General features: G+C 48.3%; 1 protein-coding gene across 6 annotated transcripts in view; it reads left to right on the forward strand.

The window, feature by feature from the left end:
* DYNC2I1 (dynein 2 intermediate chain 1) overlaps positions 1-21,237 on the forward strand; it is a 50,536-nt gene that overhangs the window by 11,321 nt on the left and 17,978 nt on the right. For all 6 annotated transcript variants that reach the window (XR_011566396.1, XM_070788523.1, XM_070788524.1 and 3 more), the window contains exons 8-16: positions 3,594-3,659; positions 4,460-4,537; positions 5,102-5,321; positions 6,321-6,423; positions 7,401-7,530; positions 9,823-9,934; positions 17,918-18,006; positions 18,686-18,815; positions 20,409-20,581. Coding sequence is in view for 5 of the 6 variants with exons in the window: in XM_070788523.1 (XP_070644624.1) it covers positions 3,594-3,659; positions 4,460-4,537; positions 5,102-5,321; positions 6,321-6,423; positions 7,401-7,530; positions 9,823-9,934; positions 17,918-18,006; positions 18,686-18,815; positions 20,409-20,581 (1,101 nt within the window). In the remaining variant the exon portion in view is untranslated. The remainder of the gene's footprint in view (positions 1-3,593; positions 3,660-4,459; positions 4,538-5,101; positions 5,322-6,320; positions 6,424-7,400; positions 7,531-9,822; positions 9,935-17,917; positions 18,007-18,685; positions 18,816-20,408; positions 20,582-21,237) is intronic.

Below are 21,237 nucleotides of genomic sequence, written 5' to 3' on the forward strand. Positions count from 1 at the left end.
TTTCACAGTTACTTCATATCCTGGATTAAGTGTGTGCACACATGTGTGTATGTGTACGTGAGAAGCACACGCAAGTCATAAAGTGTAATAGTTGTTTTACGTTCTGGGTTATGCGTGCGTGTGTACACGTGAGAAGCACAGGTCAGTGATATGGTATCATTCAGACACCACAATCCTAGGCTTCATTTTTATGCCATCTTCATCATTATCACCAGAAGAATCTTCATAATGATTACGTAATATCTTTAGAATTGTATACTGTGGTGTTAAAATTGTTATCCTCCCATTTCCTAGGTTTTTGTTCTGTTATCGGTAATGTGGCAAGCAGGTTTCGGCTTCTGTTGTTGTTGTTCAGTAGCTAAGTTGTGTCTGACTCTTTGAGACCCCGTGCCCTGCAGCACCCCTGGCCTCCCTGACCCATCACCAACTCCCAGAGCTTGCTTAAACTCATGTCAGTTGAGTCAGTGATGCCATCCAGCCATCTCATGCTCTGTTGTCCCCTCCTCCTCCTGCCTTCAATCTTTCCCAGCATCATGGTCTTTTCCAGTGAGTCGGCTCTTTGCATCAGATGGCCACAGTATTGGAGCTTCAGTTTCAGCACCAGTCCTTACAATCAGTAATCAGGGTTGATTTCCTTTGGGATGGACTGGTTTGCTATCCAAGGGACTCTCAAGAGTCTTCTCCAACACCACAGTTCAAAAGCATCAATTCTTTGGCGCTCAGCTTTCTTCACAGTCCAGCTCTCACATCCATTCATGACCACTGGAAAAACCATAGCCTTGACTAGCCGGACCTGTGTCAGCAGCGTGATATCTCTGCTTTGTAATACACTGTCTAGATTTGTCACGGCTGTTCTTCCAAGGAGCAAGCGTCTTTTAATTTCGTGGCTGCAGTCACTGTCTGCAGTGATCTCAGAGCCCAAGAAAATGAAATCCCACACTGTTTCCACTTTTCCCCCTTCCACTTTCCGTGAAGTGATGGAACTGGACGCCATTATCTTCATTTTTTGAATGTTTAAATGTTTCATACTTATCAAGAGGTGCTTTAGTTCCTCTTCACTCTCTGCCATTAAAGTGGTATCATCTACATGTCTGAGGTTATTGATATTTCTCCTGGCAGTCTTGATTCCAGCTTGTGCTTCATGCAGCCCTGCATTTCACCTGATGTACTCTGCATGTAAGTTAAATAAGTTGGGTGACAATACCTAGCCTTGATGTACTCCTTGCTCAATTTGGAACCAGTTCCATGTCCAGTTCTAACTGTAGCCTTTTGTCCTGCATACAAGTTTCTCAGGAGGCAGGTAATGTGATCTGGTATTGCTATCTCATTAAGAATTTTCCACAGTTTGTTGTGATCCACACAAAGGCTTTAGTGTAGTCAATGAAGCAAAAGTAGACTTTTTTTGGAATTCCCTTACTTTTTCTATGATCTAGTATATGTTGGCAATTTTATCTCTGGTTCCTCTGCCTTTTTAAATCCAGCTTGTACATCTGGAAGTTCTTGGTTCACATACTCCTGAGCTTAGCTTGAAGGATTTTGAGCATAATCTTGCTGGCATGTGAAATGAGTGCAATTGTACCGTAATTTGAACATTCTTTGGCATTGCCTTTCTTTGGGATTGGAATGAAAACTGACCTTTTCCAGTCCTGTGGCCCCTGCTGAGTTTCCCAGATTTGCTGGCGTATTGAGTGCAGCACTGTCACAGCGTCATCTTTCAGGATTTGAAAGAGCTCAACTGGAATTCCATCACCTCCACTAGCTTGTTCATAGTAATGCTTCCTCAGGCCCACTTGACTTTGCATTCCAGGATGTCTGGCTCTAGGTGAGTGATCACACCATCGTGGTTATCTGGGTCATGAAGAGCTTTTCTGTATAGATCTGTGTATTCTTGCCACCTCTTCTTAATATCTTTTGCTTCTGTTAGATCCACACCGTTTTTGTCCTTTATTGTGCCCATCTTTGCTTGAAATGTTCCCTTGGTATCTCCAATTTTCTTAAAGAGATCTCTAGTCTTTCCCGTTCTTTTGTTTTCCTCTATTTCTTTGCATTGGTCACTTAAGAAGGCTTTCTTACCTCTCCTAGCTGTTCTCTGGAGCTGTGCATTCAGTTGGGTGGATCTTTCCCTTTCTCCTTTGCCTTTTGCTTCTCTTCTTTTCTCAGCTATTTGTAAGGCCTCCTCAGACAACCACTTTGCCTTCTTGCGTTTCTTTGGGATGGTTTTGGTCACACCTCCTGTACCATGTTATGAACCTCCGTCCATAGTTCTTCAGTCTTTCTGTTTACCAGATCTGATCTAGTCCCTTGAATCTATTTGTCACCTTTATAATTTGTATAATTATAAAGGATTTGATTTAGGTCATAGCTAAATGGCCTAATGGTTTAACCTACTTTCTTTTGTTTCCCGGGAAGAAGGATCTTTTTCTTTCTCTGATAGTTATCTGAAACAGTGGACTATGAGAGCCGTGTCTTTAGCATCTGATGCCGTGTTTTTCTGGGTCTGTATTCCACGCACACACCCAGGAGCACAGTGTTTTCAGATAAGTCAGGTGGGGCGGCTGTGCTGGTTGATGTGAGCATGTTGTGTTCAGTCTGGGCAGTGGTTGGATTCCCCCTGTCTAGGTATAGCCAGTCCTTAGTAAAAAGTGAGCCTTATAGGTGATTCTTCCCACGTAGTCTTTTTTCTGTGTAGCCTTTCACTCTGCTGTTCTGGCGTCTGTGTTGGGGGCAGGTGGTTGGCGCTCTTTGTGTCTTGCTCACACCTGCAGCCTGTGCTGTTTGCCCTGACTGTGGAAGCCCCTCTAGCTGTAATGATTCAGATCTCCCTCCTACTGCTCATGAGTAAGTTTCTTAAACTGGAATTATTGAATGAAAATATACAGTTTTTAATACTTTCTTTCTGTCTCTCAATTTTTTTGGTAAGGGTTAGCACTGTTCACTAGAATTACAATGTGAGCCACATTTGTCATTTTAATTTTTTTGGTGGTCACCTTAAAAAAGAAACATAAAATTAATTTTAATAACATATAATCCAACATTTCTGAAATAGTCTTTCAACATGTAGCCAATATACAAAATTAGACATTTTACATTCTTTTTTCACTAAGGGAGAAAAATATGAGAGGTGTTTTTCCCCTGAGAGAGCCCGGAAGTGATCTTGAAGATAGCTGGCAGCCTGTTTGGCTTATGACTGGCCACGTGTTTCATAGCATCAGCCCTGAGTTACCTTGGTGTGGTTGCTCAGCACTTACACGGAGAGCCCACTTGGCCAGATTAAGTTTTTAGGCGGAAAGGGGTTCCCCTCCTCTTGGGGGCGCCATGCCATCCCCACGCCTTTGCATCGGTGGTGTCTGAGAGCCGTGCCTCCCTGGGGCCATGGCCCCAGTGGGACAGCCAGGTGCCCCGCCTCACCAGCACCTGGAGGAAGGCTCACAGTCTCTCCGTTTCTCAGAGGAGGACCCTGAGGCCCGGAGAGGTAGAGTTCCCTGTGAGGCGTTGCTCGGCCGGTGCCACTCCACGCCAGCCCCTGGTCCCCGCAGGAGGAGGGTGGGCCTCGCCTCTGCCCTCCGGCTGACCCGCTGTGCTCTGTCCCCCAGCATGGCCGCGAGGAGGGCCCCTCGATGTGGAAGCTGGAGCAGAGGCAGGGAAATGAAGAGGCCATGGTGAGGAGAGGACACGTCCGTCTGCGCTGTCTGTCTGCCTGGGGCCCTGAGGACGCTGGGTCGCAGGGGCTGCCGTGCGTTTGCCCTGCACCCTCCGTGTACGCTCCCAGGAACTCGGACTGGACGCGCCCCCAGCCTTCTTGCCGTTTCTCTGCCTTGAAAGTCAGTAGCTTTGGGGAGAATGCAAGAAAGTAAACAGAGACCTCACAAAGACACGATTCGGGTGTTGTCAGTGAGGAACGGTCCAGGGAGCAGAAAGTTTGCAGAAATAAATGCCGAGCCAGTGGTGGAGGAGCAGCCAGCTCCTGCAGGAGCCGCTGGTGGTGCTGGGGTGTTCTTTCCAATCCGGGGCGGAGCGGGGGGCCCTGAGCTCAGGCCCAGCAAGCCAGAGACACTCTCCTGTCCCCTTCCTCCCTCCTGTCCCTGGCAGGCACCCTGGGTAGCTGGGGGGCTCATGGTGTGTTTGCCGAGCAATAAATTGTTGGGATGTGGTGAGCCTGCGATGCTGGGTCTCTGGTTTATTTGTTCAGTAACCAGAGACCCACTTTTTTCTTTGGCCATCAGAATTTATAGTTTTCTCAAAAAGGATATGATTGTTAACTGTTTTCTCTTTCTGGTCATACTTATAAGTCAGAGTATTTCTTTAAGAGTTGCGATTAGGTTATGTTAATTTTATAAACATTTGAATTTCTAAATTAACAACCTGAAGTGAATCTCAGAAAACATGTATTTTCCAGCCTATTTGCAAGAATCAACCTGAGATTGAATATTTTAATTATATGTTTGATTTCTGCCCGTAGGAAATTGAAAAGGAAGACCTTGATTTAGAAAATGCTGGAACGGATGAGTATACAGCCATTTTTGAAGATGATTTTGAAGTAGGTATTTAAAATTTTCTTGTCTTAAAGATAGTTTGTTCTCAAACCAGAAACAATTGTTTTTTCATCTCCTCTTACTGCTCTCAGTACTCCTTATCTACTTGATTTAGATCTGGTACCTATAAAAAGTTTGCCATATGTCTATCATTGCTGACTAGTATGGTGGAATTAAAATTTTCAATTTAGCCTGTTGATAGTGCACTGCAGTCAAACGTGTGTGTGCGCACATGTGTGTGCATTATGTGCGTGCATGTGTGTGTGTGTCTACATGAAGTACACATGGGTACACAGGTCTCCGTGTGCTCACGCGCCCATTCTCGGCACAGGTACGTTTGCACTTTATTGTTCACTCAGAGCTCTCAGAGTGCACAGTTCTGTAGGGTGTGTGTGGACGCGGAGGAACAAGCACAGCAGTTTGCACAGAAACCTGTGAGCTCCAGGGCGCCCAAGCACACGGGGCCCTGTCTGTGCATCCTGCTGGCTGCGTGCTCCCAGCTCTGTGCGTGCTCACGCGTGTCTGCTCTGTGCGTGCTCTGCCTGCGAACATGTCTGCTCTGCGCGCAGGACTATGAGGACGACTTCGAGGTCTTTGACGGGGCTGACGACTGCGGGGCGGACGAGCCCAAAGAGGGAGAGGCGGCGGAGGAGCTGCCTCCGGCCAGGAGGAGGGAGATCCAGGAAATCCAGAAGGCCATCCTTGCGGAGAACCAGCGGGTCGGCGAGCTGTCCTCGAAGCTTCTGGAGAAGCACAGCTGCCCGGAGTGCGCTGGGGGGCCGGGCCCAGGTACGTGACGGGAGTGCGGGTTGAGGCCCTCCTTGGGGAGGGCGCTGTGGCGGGGCGGGCCAGCCCCGTGCCCTGAGCTCAGTCGACGTCCAAGGCCCCGGCTGCGTTTCTTCAGACAAAGTGACTGCATCGTCAGGAGGCCGGCACCACGTGGTGGGGCAGCCTTGGCGACTTTCTCTATGAAACTGGGAATGTGTTTTGCTCCAAAGCTCTTGGCACCTGGGTGTGCGAAGGTTACTTGTCAGGGCAGGAGAGTGCTCTCCATGAACGCTCCTGACAGCCCCGAGTGATGGTGCTCTGAAGCAGGAGAAACAGGAGGTGCTTGGTCAGCACCTTCTCACGGCCTCTGACAGGACACGGTGCGCTCTTTGCCTGGGTCCAAGGGGAACGAGAAGACAGAGTGAGAATAAGTGCATAGAGAAATACGCGGGTCTGTCTGCACGCGAAGCGCGGGGGCCCTGCGGCCGAGGCCACGGAGGTGGACCCCGCAGAGGGAGCGGGTGGAGCGGTCTGTCCTGTGGGGGCTTCTGGCGGCCGCGGCCGCCACCAGGCCGACCAGCCTGCACCCTGTGAGCTGCCGAAGCCCCGCCCGTGTCCGCCCGTCTTCTGTCTTCTGCTGCAGTGAGTGGCTTGTCTGGCATGCACCAGCCTCTGTCTGTTTTCCAGCTGCTCTGTGTATTCACACCTCAACTCCCTTACCTGAGAAGACGGGTTTTGGAGCGGGCAGGAGAGCGTGGGGTGGGAGCGGAGGACTGACCCCGCTTATATGTGTTATGTATTTCTGGAAGTAGTGTGGCACAGATGGAGGAAATTTTGCTTTGTTGCAGGTTTTAGGTGAAATGAGCAGAAGTGGTTCCTAAGTGCACATAGAAGACATTTGTCATTAGTTGAGTGAACATAATTGGTTTATATGTGTCTAATTGGTTTACTCTTGATTTCTTTTGCTTGAAAGAAATATTTCAGTTTCACAAAAGTAGCTTTTTTTTTTTTTACGTGCAGATGCAAACAGCTCCCTTTCCAAAACCCCACTGTGTGGAATTTTCGTGGATTTTGCCACAGCTTCACACCGTCAAAAGAATCGGACTCAGGCCCTTAAGCAAAAGTAGGTGTACTGGAAAAATTGCAGAAGGAATTAGGAGTTTCTGTACTTACCTGCAACGGACCTGTGAATATTAGTGTTTATTTTGTTGTCAGCGCTGTGCTCAGGCCGTGGTCGTGTTTGTGCTGCGTTCCCAGGTCCCGGCTCGTGCTCCTGGTGCAGGAGTGCAGTGCCGTAGGCGAGCTTGGCCCGGCATCTGTGTCAGTTCTGGGGGCCCCGGGAGCCCCGCCTTCACGGCCAGGCAGTGTCACAGGCGCTCTGGAGGCTGGAGGCGGGCAGCGGGAGCTATAGCAGACAGCGGGCCAGGTCCGCCCGCGCCCCCTGCCTCCTGCCGTGTGGGCCGCGCTCTCGCAGCTGGCGCCCCTCGTCTCAGCGAGGGAGCCTCACGTCGGCCAGCCGTCCTGTGTCCCAGGCACTGAGCCCCTGTGTCAGCGTCCTCCGTGGGCTGCAGGCCGCCTGTGCAGGCCTGGGTCAGCCCAGCAAGGGTGGAGATGAGGGTGAAGAGCCAGGGTCAGTGGGGTCAGAGTCCGGGCTTGACAGCTATGAACCCAGAAGCTCGTGAAAGTGAAGGACAGACTGTCAGCCCACGTCTGTGGTACCGAGCCCAGTGCAGTCTGGGGATAGATGTCGGAGTCCTGGACGCAGTGGACTTAGGAGAGTATCTGGTCAGCCAGAGAGCTGTGCTGGCAGGAAGCAGCCTTCCCCCACCCCACCTCCCCCAAGAGTACCTGCCCTCTGTAGCAGAGGGAGCCAGGGTGAGGTTGGTGGGGGCTCACCCCGCTGGAGCACCTCCGGAGCGGGGTGGGGGGGGACCGACAGCAGTGGGAGGTGGGGGTTTGGCCCTGCAGCCTCGGTGTCCACAGGGGGTCCCAGTGTGGTGACTGAATGTGGATGGCCTGCTGCCCCCAGGCCCCGGCCTCTGTCCTGCCCCCCACCCCCCCCGCCCCGCCCCCAGTTCACGTCTGTGCTCTTCCCTCCAGGATGCGCAGCGCAAAGTTGCTCCGGCTCATCGACATGGACTTCTCCTTCACCTTCTCCCTCCTCGACCTCCCGCCCGTGAACGAGTACGACATGTACATCCGGAACTTCGGGAAGAAGAACACCAAGCAGGTCAGTGCCGCGCGCCCACCAGGGGCCCGTCCAGTGCGGTGGCAACCTGAGGTGTGACACATGCGGTCCCGATATCAGAGTGGGGGTGGCCAGGGCACTCTCATCACCTGGAGCCTGTGCTCTGGGGGCACCTGGCCGCGGACGTGGCTCACTCGCAGGCTCTGAGGGCAACCTGGGAAGGGCGGCTTTATTGAAAGTCACCGGGTGTCACCTGGGGTCACCTGCTCCCGTCCTCACGGGGCTGCAGCATCTTGTATGTGTGACCCTAGGTGCAGAGGCTCCAAGATTTGGGCTGGAGTGCCCCCCTGCCCACCTCTCCCTGAGGTCCCAAGCTTCTGGACTCGCCTCAGGGTCCCTCCTGCCTGTTCCATTCTACTTGCCCTTACTTGGGAAAAGGCAGCCCTGGCCAGGCCCTCTGGTAAATGCCCTTGGACCCCCCCACCTGCCCCTGGACCCCCCCACCTGCCCAGGCTCCCCCCACCTGCCCCTGGACCCTCCCACCTTACCAGGCTTCCCCCACCTGCCCCTGCATCCCCCTCACCTTATCAGGCTCCTCCATCACCTGCCCCTGTACCCTCTCACCTGACCAGGCTCCCCCCACCTGCCCCTGGACCCCCCACCTGACCAGTCTCCCCCATCACCTGCCCCTGGACCCGCTCATGTGACCAGGCCCCCTCCCACCTGCCCCTGGATCCCCCTCACCTTATCAGGCTCCTCCATCACCTGCCCCTGGACCCCCCCACCTGACCAGGCTTCCCCCACCTGCCCCTGGACCCCCCACCTGACCAGTTTCCCCCTACCCATCCCCGGACCCCCTCATCTCCCCATGCACCCCCTTGCAGGCCCCTTGGTCATCTGCCTGGCTTTCTCCGTTACCTGGCCTATGCTGTCCACACCTCGTCCCTTATCTGTCTGCCTGTCTCTCTGTGTTCACCGCCTGTCTTCCAGGTGAACTAGGTGATCATCCCTGCATGCCCTCTGACCCCAGCATTGCTCAGTCCGCCCCACACAACTCTGCCCTTCCCCGTCTCACTTCCTGCCACTGACTGTGAGCTGGCTGGCCTTCCAGGGTGGTGAGGTCCTGAAGTCAGCAGTCCCTCCAGTGTTTCTCTCCTGTCCCCGTGGAGCCATCCCTCAACATGCTCTTGGGTGTGTCTGTCAATAATCTTTTAACAGGAAGAGGGTCACAGCCAGACATTTAAGCTGACAGATTAACCCTGGCTTTGCAGCTGACCCACTCTGACCTTGAGTAGACTCTTTAACTTCTTTGCTTATTTTCCTCATCTCAAACCTTTTTGTTGTTATTGTTCAGTCACTCAGTCGTGTCTGACTCTTTGTTACCCCATGGATTGCAGCACACCCAGGCTTCCATGTCTTTCAGCATCTCCTGAAGTTTGCTCAAACTCATGTCCATTGAGTCGGTGATGCCATCCAACCATCTCATCCTCTGTTGTCCCCTTCTCCTCCTGCCTTCAATCTTTCCCAGCATCAGGGTCTTTTCCAATGAGTCAGTTCTTCACATCAGGTGGCCAAAGGATTGGAGCTTCAGCTTCAGCATCAGTCCTTCTAATGAATATTCAGGACTGATTTCCTTTAGGATCTCCTTGCTGTCCAAGGGACTCTCAAGAGTCTTCTCCAACACCACAGTTCAAAAGCATCAATTTTGCAAAGCTGTTAGTATCAAAACTGAAGCATGTACCTTTTTGAAACAAATGTGTGTCTGGTTTTGCAGAGCTGCTGTGTTGTTAGAGACTAGGGTATTGGCAGACTAGGTCATAAGAGTTTTTAAACTTGTAAAGGTTTTGTTTATTTATTTGCTTTTGGCTGCACCGGGTCCTAGCTGTGGTCTGTGGGCTCCTCTCTAGTTGTGGTGCACGGGCTCCAGGGCGCCTGGGCTCAGTAGTTGGGCCCAGCAGATGCAGTGTGCAGGCTTGGTTGTCCTGAGGCAGGTGGGATCGTAGCTCCTTGACCAGGGATGGAACCCATGTCCCTTGCACTGGAAGGAACCTCTGAACTGTGAGGGAAGTCTCTAGGTCATAGTATTTTCAAACTGTAGCTGAACTGTTTGTTGTGACTTTTGAGAACACTTTTGAAATTTAGGCCCATGTTTTTCAAACGTTTAAGACATAAGCAGTCTTTGCATGATTGTTATTTATGCCACGATACTTAATTTTGACGGAAGCAAGAACAGTGTCATCCTTAACTTAAAAAATTTAGTTGTTTTCTTTTCACTGATGAGAAATAGGTCTGAGGTGGAGACCCATGGCTAACTCAGCCTGCCTTCCTTCTCAGGCCTACATTCAGTGTAATGAAGACAGCGTGGACCGGGACATCCAGACCGAGGAAGTAGAGACGCGGGAAGTGTGGACCCAGCACCCGGGGGAAGGCGCCGCCGTGTCCGGGGGTAACGGCCTCTGCTCTCGGCCTTGGCGGCTGTGTTCGTCCCCTCTCTTGTTCTTTCCTCGCTCTTGTGTGTGCTTGCATGTGAGCTGACTATGGAAATACCAGTGAGTTGGCAGATGCCACCCCGGCCTGGAGGCCTGGTCTGGGCCCTGATCGGGGCTCATGACACTCGTTCCTGAACAGAGGAAAGAGCCCAACTCCAAACACACCTGCGGAGGTGCTGTTCAGAGACTCTGTGCTCTTCAGTGGTTCACGTTCTTAGAGAATTTTCTGCTCTAAGTACGTTCCCCAGGTGTGTCTCATCTAGACAGGTGGAAGGCCCTGGACGATGCCGAGTTCTGCTCCCGCTGGTTCTTATCAGTTGCTTATGTGCTAAATGTTACTTTACTGGATGATTGTTTGCTCTGAGGAATGACCTCTGTCACTCCCGTTCCTCAGGGAAGCCTGATCCTAAGAAGTAACAAACCTAAACGTTGCTGTTCAGTTGCTCAGTCACGTCCAGCTCTTTGTGACCCTGTGGACTGCAGCACGCCAGGCCTCCCTGTCCTTCATTATCTCCTGGCGTGTGCTCAAACCCATGTCCGTTGAGTCGGTGATGCCATCCAACCATCTCATCCTCTGTTGTCCCCTTCTCCCACCTTCAATCTTTGTCAGCATCAGTGTCTTTTCAAATGAGTCAGTTCTTCACATCAGGTGGCCAAAGTATTGGAGTTTCAGCTTCAGCATCAGTCCTTCCAGTGAATATTCAGGATTGATTTCCTTTAGGATTGACTGGTGTGATCTCCTTGCAGTCCAAGGGACTCTCAAGAGTCTTCTCCAACACCACCGTTCAGAAGCATGAATTCCTCGGTGCTTAGCCTTCTTTATGGTCCAACTCTCACATCCATACATGACCACTGGAAAAACCATGGGTTTGACTATACAGATCTTTGTCAGCAAAGTGATATCTTTGCTTTTTAATACACTATCTAGGTTGTCATAGCTTTCCTACCAAGGAGCAAGTGTCTTTTATTTTCATGACTAAAGTCACCATCCGCAGTGATTTTGGAGCCCCAAAAAATAAAATCTGTCACTGTTCCCCTTCTCTTTGCCACGAAGTGATTTGCCTGGATGTCATGATCTCAGTTTTTTGAATATTGAGTTTTAAGCCAGCTTTTTCACTGTCCTCTTTCACACTTATCAAGAGGCTCTTTTGTTCCTCCTCACTTTCTACCATTAGAGTGGTATCATCTGCATATCTGAGATTGTTATTTCCTCCAGCAATCTTTATTCCAGTTTGTGATTCATCCAGCCTGGCATTTCACGTGATGTACTCTGTGTGTAAGTTAAATAAGCAGTGTGACAATATGCAGCCTTGACGTGCTCCTTTTCCAGTTTGTACCCAGGCTGTTGTTCCATGTCCGGTTCTAACTGTTGCTTTTTGTCCTGTATGCAGGTTTCTCAGGAGACAGGTAAAGTGGTCTGGTATTCCCGTCTCTTTAAGAATTTTCCACAGTTTGCTGTGATCCACACAGTCAAAGACTTTAGTGTAGTCAGTGAAACCTGTTTTTCTGGAACTTCCTTGCTTTCTCTCTGATCCAGTGAATGTCTGTAGTATGATCTCTGGTTCCTCTGCCTTTTCTAAATCCAGCTTGTACATCTGGAAGTTCTCGGTTCACGTACTGCTGAAGCCTAGCTTGAAGGATTCTGACCATAATCTTGCTAGCAGTTTGAACATTCCTTGCATTGCCTTTCTTAGGGATTGGAATGAAAACTGACCTTTTCCAGTCCTGTGGCCACTGCTTAGTTTTCCAGATTTGCCGGCATATTGAATGTAGCACTGTAGCAGCAGCATCTTTTATGATTTTAAATATTTCAGCTGCAATTCTATTACTTCCACTAGCTTTGTTCGTAGTGATGCTTCCCAAAGCCCACTTGACTTCACACTCCCAGATGTCTGGCTCTAGGTGAGTGATCACACCATCATGGTTATTCTGGTCATTAATAGCTTTTTTGTATAGCTTTTCTGTGTATTCATTCCATCTCTTCTTATTGTCTTCTGCTTCTGTTAGGTCCTTACTGTTTCTATTTTTTATCATGCCCGTCCTTGCGTGAAATGTTCCCTTGAGTATCTCCAATTTTCTTGAAGCGATCTCTGGTCTTTCCCGTTCTATTGTTTTCCTCTATTTCTTTTTTATTTTGGTTTAAAACTGTTTATTGGTCAAAAAAGTAGAAAATGACAAAATTATTGCATAGGGAAAATATGCTAGTAATTTAAAAACAGGCTACATAATAAGGAAAGTTTATATATGTTAATAGGTGGAAGGCTGAGAGGAATCTATCTTTTTTTATATATATTCTTAGACCATAAGATTTATTGTTTTTATTTGAGATGTTGCCAAGATTTTTTTTTTAGTATTTTAAAAGTTTTATCATTTTTTTATTAAAAATTTTTTTTTAAATTGGAGGCTAATTACTTTAAATATTGTAGTGGTTTTTCCATACATTGACATGAATCCTCCATGTGTATACATGTGTCCCAATCTTGAACCCCCCTCCCTCCACCCTCCTCATCCCATCCCTCAGGATCATCCCAGTGCACCAGCCCTGAGCACCCTGTCTCATACATTGAACCTGGACTGGCGATCTGTTTCACATATAATAATATACATGTTTCATGCTATTCTCTCAAATCATCCCACCCTTGCCTTCTCCCACAGAGTCCAAAAGACTGTTCTATACATCTGTGTCTCTTTTGCTGTCTCGCATATAGGGTCATCGTCACCATCTTTCTAAATTCCATATATATGCGTTAATATACTATATTGGTGTTTTTCTTTCTGACTTACTTCACTCTGTGTAATAGGCTTCAGTTTCATCCACCTCCTTAGAACTGATTCAAATGCATTCTTTTTAATAGCTGAGTAACATTCCATTGTGTATATATACCACAGCTTTCTTATCCATTCGTCTGCTGATGGACATCTAGGTTGCTTCCATGTCCTGGCTATTATAAACAGCTGTGATGAACACTGGGGTACACGTGTCTCTTTCAGTTCTGTTTCCTCAGTGTGTATGCCCAGCAGCGGGATTGCTGGGTCATAAGGCAGTTCTATTTCCAGTTTTTAAAGGAATCTCCACACAGTTCTCCATAGTGGCTGTACTAGTTTGCATTCCCACCAACAGTGTAAGAGGGCTCCCTTTTCTCCACACCCTCTCCAGCATTTATTGTTTGTAGACTTTTTGATAGTAGCCATTCTGACTGGTGTGAGATGGTTACCTCATTGTGGTTTTGATTTGCATTTCTCTGATAATGAGTGATGTTGAGCATCTTTTCATGTGTTTGTTAGCCATTTATATGTCTTCTTTGGAGAAATGTCTGTTTAGTTCTTTGGCCCATTTTTTGATTGGGTGGTTCATTTTTCTGCAATTGAGCTGCATGAGCTGCTTGTATATTTTTGAGATTAATTCTTTGTCAGTTGCTTCATTTGCTATTATTTTCTCCCATTCTGAAGGCTGTCTTTTCACCTTGCTTACAGTTTTCTTCATTGTGCAAAAGCTTTTAATTTTAATTAGGTCCCATTTGTTTATTTTTGTTTTTATTTCCGTTACTCTGGGAGGTGGGTCATAGAGGATCTCGCTGTGATGTATGTCGGAGAGTGTTTTGCCTATGTTTTCCTCTAGGGGTTTTATAGTTTGTGTTCTTACGTTTAGATCTTTAATCCATTTTGAGTTTATTTTTGTGTATGGTGTTACAAAGTGTTCTAGTTTCATTCTTTTATAAGTGGTTGACCAGTTTTCCCAGCACCACTTGTTAAAGAGATTGTTTTTTCTCCATTGTATATCCTTGCCTCCTTTGTCAAAGATAAAGTGTCCATGCTGCTGCTGCTGCTGCTAAGTCGCTTCAGTCGTGTCCAACTCTTTGCGATTCCATAGACGGCAGCCCACCAGGCTCCCCCGTCCCTGGGATTCTCCAGGCAAGAATACTGGAGTGGGTTGCCATTGCCTTCTCCAATGCATGAAAGTGAAAAGTGAAAGTGAAGTCGCTCAGTCGTGTCCGACCCTCAGCGACCCCATGGACTGCAGCCTACCAGGCTCCTCGGTCCGTGGGATTTTCCAGGCAAGAGTACTGGAGTGGGGTGCCATTGCCTTCTCTGAAATAGGTGCGTGGATATATGTCTGGGCTTTCTGTATTGTTCCATTGATCTATATTTCTGTCTTTGTGCCAGTACCATACTGTCTTGATGACTGTAGATTTGTAGTATTGTCTGAGGTCAAGCAGGTTGATTCCTCCAGTTTCATTCTTCTTTCTCAAGATTGCTTTGGCTATTCGAGGTTTTTTTGTATTTCCATACAAATTGTGACATTATTTGTTCTAGTTCTCTGAAAAATACCATTGGCAGTTTGATAGGGATTGCACTGAATCTATAGGTTGCTTTGGCATATACTCATTTTTGCTATTTTGATTCTTCCGATCCATGAATGTGGTATATTTCTCCATCTATTTGTGTCATCTTTGATTTCTTTCATCAGTGTTTTATAGTTTTCTATATATAGGTCTTTTGTTTCTTTAGGTATATTTATTCCTAAGTATTTTATTCTTTTTGTTGCAATGGTGAATGGAATTGTTTCCTTAATTTCTCTTTCTGTTTTCTCATTGTTAGTGTATAGGAATGCAAGGAATTTCTGCGTGTTAATTTTATATCTTGCCACTTTACTATATTCATTGATTAGCTCTAGTAATTTTCTTGTGTCTTTAGGGTTTTCTATGTAGAGGATCATGTCATCTGCAAATAGTGAGAGTTTTACATCTTCTTTTCCAATTGGATTCCTTTTATTTCTTTTTCTTCACTGATTGCTGTGGCTAAAACTTCCAAAACTGTGTTGAATAGTAATGGTGAAAGTGGGCACCCTTGTCTTGTTCCTGACTTTAGAGGAAATGTTTTCAATTTTTCACCGTTGAGGATAATGTTTGCTGTGGGTTTATCATATATGGCTTTTATTATGTTGAGGTATGTTCCTTCTATGCCTGCTTTCTGGAGGGTTTTTATCATAAATGGATGTTGAATTTTGTCAAAGGCTATCTCTGCATCTAGATAATCATATGGTTTTTATCTTTCAATTTGTTAATGTGGTGTATCACATTGATTGATTTGTGAATATTGAAGAATCCTTGCATCCCTGGGATAAAGCCCACTTGGTCATGATGTATGATCTTTTTAGTATGTTGTAGGATTCTCTTTGCTAGAATTTTGTTACGGATTTTTGCATCTATGTTCATCAGTGATATTGGCCTGTAGTTTTCTTTTTTTGTGGCATCTTTGTCAGGTTTTGGTATTAGGGTGATGGTGGCCTCATGGAGTGAGTGTGGAAGTTTACCTTCCTCTGCAATTTTCTGGAAGAGTTTGAGTAGGATAGGTGTTAGCTCTTCTCTAAATTTTTGGTAGAATTCACCTGTGAAGCCATCTGGTCCTGGGCTTTTGTTTTTTGGAAGATTTTTGATTACAGTTTTGATTTCCATTAAGATTTTCTGTTTCTTCCTGGTTCAGTTTTGGAAGGTTATACTTTTCTAAGAATTTGTCCATTTCTTCCAAGTTGTCCATTTTATTGGCATATAGTTGCTGATAGTAGTCTCTTATGACTTTGTATTTCTGTGTTGTCTGTTGTGATTTCTCCATTTTCATTTCTAATTTTGTTGATTTGATTCTTCTCCCTTTTTTTCTTGATGAGTCTGGCTAATGGTTTGCCTCTTTTATTTATCTTCTCAAAGAACCAGCTTTTAGCTTTGTTGATTTTTGCTATGGTCTCTGTTGTTTCTTTTTCATTTATTTCTGCCCTAATTTTTAAGATTTCTTTTCTTCTACTAACCCTGGGGTTCTTCATTTCTTCTTTTTCTAGTTGCTTTAGGTGTAAAGTTAGGTTATTTATTTGATTTTTCTCTTGTTTCTTGAGGTAAGCTTGTATTGCTATGAACCTTCCCTTTAGCACTACTTTTACTGAATCCCATAGGTTTTGGGTTATTGTGTTTTCATTCATTTTTATGCATATTTTGATTTCTTTTTTTAATTTCTTCTGGGATTTGTTGTTTATTCAGAAGCATGTTGTTTAGCCTCTATATGTTTATATTTTAATAGTTTTTTTCCTGTAGTTGACATCTAATCTTATTGCATTGTGATCAGAAAAGATGCTTGAAATGATTTCAATTTTATTGAATTTACTAAGGCTAGATTTATGGCCCAGGATGTGATCTATCCTGGAGAATGTTCCATGTGCACTTGAGAAAAAGGTGAAATTCATTGTTTTGGGGTGAAATGTCCTATAGATATCAATTAGGTCTAACTGGTCCATTGTATCATTTAGAGCTTGTGCTTCCTTGCTAATTTTCTGTGTAGTTGATCTATCCATAGGTGTGAGTGGGGTATTAAAGTCACCCACTATTATTGTGTTATTGTTAATTTCCCCTTTCATACTTGTTAGCATTTGCCTTACATATTGCAGTGCTCCTATGTTGGGTGCATATATATTTATAATTGTGATATTTTCTTCTTGGATTGATGCTTTGATCATTATGTAGTGTCCTTCTTTGTCTCTTTTCACAGCCTTTATTTCAAAGTCTGTTTTGTCTGATACGAGTACTGCTACTCCTGCTTTCTTTTGGTCTCCATTTGTGTGAAATCTTTTTCCAGCCCTTCACTTTCAGTCTGTATGTGTCCCTTGTTTTGACGTGGGTCTCTTGTGGACAACATATGTAGGGGTCTTGTTTTTGTATCCATTCAGCCAGTCTTTGTCTTTTGTTTGGGGCATTCAACCCATTTACATTTAAGGAAATTATTGGTAAGTATGATCCCACTGCCATTTACTTTGTTGTTTTGGGTTCAAGTTTATAAACCTTTTCTGTGTTTCCTGTCTAGAGAAGATCCTTTAGCATTTGTTGAAGAGCTGGTTTGGTGGTGCTGAATTGTTTTCCTCTATTTCTTTGCATTGTTCACTCAAGAAGGCCTTCTTATCTATTTTTGCTATTCTCTGGAACTCTGCATTCAAATGGGTATATCTTTCCTTTTCTCCTTTGCCTTTTGCTTCTTCTCTTTTCTCAACTATTTGTAAGGCCTCCTCAGACAACCATTTTCCCCTCTTGCATTTCTTTTTCTTTGGGGTGGTTTTGGTCACTGCCTCCTGTACAGCGTTAAAAACCTCTGTCCATAGTTCTTCAGACACTCTGTCTACTGGATCCAATCCCTTGAATCTATTTGTCACCTCCACTGTATAATCGTATGGGATTTGATTTAGGTCATACCTGAATGGCCTAGTGGTTTTCCGTACTTCAATGTAAGTCTGAATTTTGTAATAAGGAGTTCATTATCTGAGCCACAGTTAATAGAGCTTCTTCATCTTTGGCTGCAAAGAGTATAATCTGATTTCAGTATTGATCATCTGGTGATGTCCATGTGTAGAATCTTCTCTTTTGTTGTTGGAAGAGGCTGTTTGTTATGACCAGTGTGTTCTCTTGGCAGAACTTGGCAGAACTAGTTTTTGCCCTGCTTCATTCTGTACTGCAAGGCCAAAGTTACCTGTTATTCTGGGTATCTCTTGACTTCCTGCTTTTGCATTCCAGTCCCCTATGATGAAAAGGACATCTTTTTTTTGGTGTTGTTTCTAGAAGGTGTTGTAGGTCATAGAACTGGTCAGTGTGGCATTGGTGGATGGGGCATTGACTTGGATTACTGTGACATTGAATGGTTTGCCTTGGGAATGAACCAAGATCCTAAATGTAACACATCCACAGTAAAATGATGCTTTGCGTAGGACTCTGCTTACAGACTTTCTGTGAACAGTTTCCTGTGAGGAATGAGGAGGAGCTGAGCTCTGGAGAAAGAGACATGACCTGGCTTCTCCTTCTAGGGGTCTTGGTTCTCAGGCACGCCCTTCCTGGTGTGCGGCCTTGACTGGGAGCCCGCCCACCTGGTGAGTATCCCCTCAGCAGGGGTTGATGTGACCTGTTTTTCAGGGAGTGAGCGGAGCGGCCCCGGAGATACTGCCATCGTCCCGAAGGTCGACACGCCCCGTCTGTCTGGCTTCCTGCGGGCGGCCTGCCAGGTGCGCTCCATTGGGGGCAGGGACCCCAGTGCTGCACATGCTGTTTGGATTCTGAACAATAATACCGATTGCTTGCATTTTAGAATAAATATAGACAGAAGAACAGACATAACTAAATCGGCAAGGCGAGCACAGGTCTAGGGTTTTTAAAACTAGTAAACTCGTGACTTTGAAGACTGGTTATGGGAATTTTCAAAGTCCATACAAAGGTCAGAGGGCGCACGTGGTCCTGTGTACTTCAGGGTCCCAGTGTCCACCACCTTCCCTCCCCGTGGTCGTCCTGAGTGTGACCCACCACCCACAAAGGCAGTGGCAGGACTTGGCTGGTCCTCACTGCAGCCCAGCGGGCAGGCCGTGTTGCTGTGGGTGACGTGTTTGTGCCCCCGTTTCTTCTAGAGGAGGTGGAGGGCCCCATCCCCCCTCCTGTATGTCTACTGTGAAAAACAGCATCGGTGTTACATCGTGGCTCTGGGGTTTACAGAGGGGGGCTTTACTTGGTAGTCTCTACTGCTGTGCAGAAGGGACAGTATAACTTCCTTCTGTTCGTTTCTATGAGTCTGGGACTTGGTTAACTTAAGGGATGGGTGAATTTAGGTAGTGCTTTGCGGTTTTTGCTTTTTCTTTGAGAATGAGCCCATCTGAGAGTGTTGATGGAGGCCTGCCCGCGTGTCTGCTGCAGGTGATGGCAGTTCTGCTTGAAGAGGACCGGGCGGCCGCAGAGCCGGGCTGGGCGTCCCAGGCGCAGGACTGCACCCTGCCTTTCAGCGACAGCTGTGCACGGCTGGGCACCAGCCTGCCCTTCCTGCAGGGTAAGCGGCCCTCAGGGTGGGCGTGGACCCCAAGACGGTGATCCTCACGGATGCATCCTGGGAGGGGTTTGTTGAACGGAGCAGAGGTTTGGCTTCTGTAGCCTCGAGCGTGTGTGTCACTGTCCTCACAAGAGGGATATGCAGTGATTTAAGGGAACATTTGTTTTCAGTCCTGCGTCTCTTAATTTCTTTTGGTTTCTTGGTAGAGGAGTGGTGGGAGCCACAGGCAGTCCAGGTGGGAGTCATGTGGTGAGATGTGAGCTGATCCGTGGTCACAGCACAAACGCTACCCCAGTAAAGCTGTGTCTTCACATACGGTGTGTAGCTGCCTGTGTCTATAAGCTGAACAAACTTTGTGTGTTCAGTTCTTCAGTGAGTCTCTGCCTTCCCGGCTGCTGAGGGCCTGGGTGGGGCCAGGGTCCTGGTCTGAGTGCAGGAGGGCGGGCAGTGCTTGGCCCTGCTGTCGGCATTCCAGGGCGCCTCTGGGCCAGTGGGACCTGGTGTGTGGCTGCCACTCGTTCCAGAAGTTTCTATGGAGATTCAGATTGACGTCCAGCCCTCTGCACTGACCATTAGCACCAATGGCATGAAGTTAACAAGCACGTATTATTTGAGCATGTTTTTTTTTTAAAGTTGTGTTATCCTATTAGAAAAGCAATAGATTGTAGCATTGAAAACACAGAAGCCCACAAACCCACCTCCCTCTGCACCCCAGGAAGCAGGAGTTTAAGAGGTGCTTTCCTCAGCTGAGGAGGGATCAAAGAGCCCTGGACTGGGGCAGGGATTGGTGGGGGTGTGGTGTGGGGGGTGGGAGGTGGGGAAAGGGGGTGGTGGTGGGGGAGGGGTGGGGAGGCCACACCCCCCAGAACACTTCCTCAGAGAAGGACGATGCAGGTGTGTTGTCCGGGACTCGCCCCTTAGTTCCACCTGTGTGCAGAGCGGAGGTTTTTCTTGTGTCTGTTTTAGTAAAGTGAGTTTTGAGGTTAAGAGGGAAGTTGGGACACAGGTGCCCATGACCTGAGCCTGGGTCCCATCCTGGACCTGAGCTTGGAGGGAGTGGCGGGCCCTCTCAGTGTCAGCGGGCTGTCCAGCACCAGCCGCCCGCTTGTCCTTCTGTGGGCCCCGCAGATACTTAGGCACACAGGCAGGTCCCGGGCCTTGGAGCCCAGTGGACGGACAGAAAGCGCGCGTCACAGGACGAATGGGGGCACTGGATGGTGCGTCCGAGGGCAGGTGTTGGGAGGAGGCCGGCTGGGGCCCGCTGCAGGGGGAAAAGGGGCAGCTGATGGGGCGGATGTGATGACCCCCGCCCCCTGTGCCCCCAGGTCCCCTCCGCATCCCCAGCCCGCGGGAGTAGATGGTGGATGGTGGGGTCCTGGGCCGTGCTGTGCCGCCTGTGGGGGAGGGTGGCTTCTTGCAAGTGAGGCCACCCGGACGCTTTCGAGTTGAGCTTGGCCACTCGTCAAAACCCCGATTTCGGGCAGGCGTATCTTTGAAAGACCATGTCTTCGTCACTAAGCTGAAACCTACTGGAGTAGTCCTGTGTGTTAATGCAGCGTGGGTTCTGCAGCATTTTTCTTGTCTTGTCCTCAGACCGGAGAGTGTTGTGCCTGCACGCGTGTCGGGCTCAGAGGCGCACTGTGGTGTCCGTGCACGGGCTGCCGGGGAAGGCCTCGGCGCCGCTGCTGGAGCACAGACACGTGCTCTGCGTGTGGGATGTCCGGCAGCCCTCGGAGCCCCAGAAGGTCCTGGTGTGTGAGTCGAAGGTACAGCTTGGGGGGCCGTGGGTGTGACTTGAGAGGGTGGGCCCCAGGGAGGGGAGTCCAGGGTCACAGTTTCCCATCCCGGCTGCCATGTGCAGGGTGACAGGGGCAGGAGCTCTTTATAGGAAGGACCAGGTCGACCGAGGGGTCACGTGGCCATAGGCCCCAGGGCCCCGAGGGTGGGCGTCATCCCGCTGTGGGTTAGTGGAAGCACCAGCCTGGCGTCCTTGGGGTCGTGGAAGCGAGCTTCCCAGCTTGCTTGGTCAGGTCACGGGTGCTTTAGAGGTTTCTTCCAGTGCCTGGGATTTTCTGAGTCCTTAGCGCATGTGTTTCCTGGCCCCTGGTGAGTGGGGCTGTGGTGTGGTGACCGCACGGGTGCGGGGGAGAGCTGTTTCTGGTCTTGTGGTTCTTGACTTCAGAACCATTTGATTTCCATTCCACTGCTTCTTGGTGCTGTGGGCTTGAAAATAGCTTACTATGAATGACGGGCGGCTCCGCTGTGCCAGACACCCTGCGGCCACCACCCCCGTGTCCCGAGGAGGGCACCCTTAGAGGCGCCAGCCGCTTGCTGCGGTACCCCCGCTGTGTCTGGATGGAGAGTCCACGGGGCCAGTGCTCCCCGGCCCCGCCGCCCACCCGGCCCTGCCCCCCCCACTTAG

The sequence above is a fragment of the Bos indicus genome, chromosome 4 (genome assembly GCF_029378745.1).
Source record: "Bos indicus isolate NIAB-ARS_2022 breed Sahiwal x Tharparkar chromosome 4, NIAB-ARS_B.indTharparkar_mat_pri_1.0, whole genome shotgun sequence".
NCBI lineage: Eukaryota > Metazoa > Chordata > Mammalia > Artiodactyla > Bovidae > Bos > Bos indicus.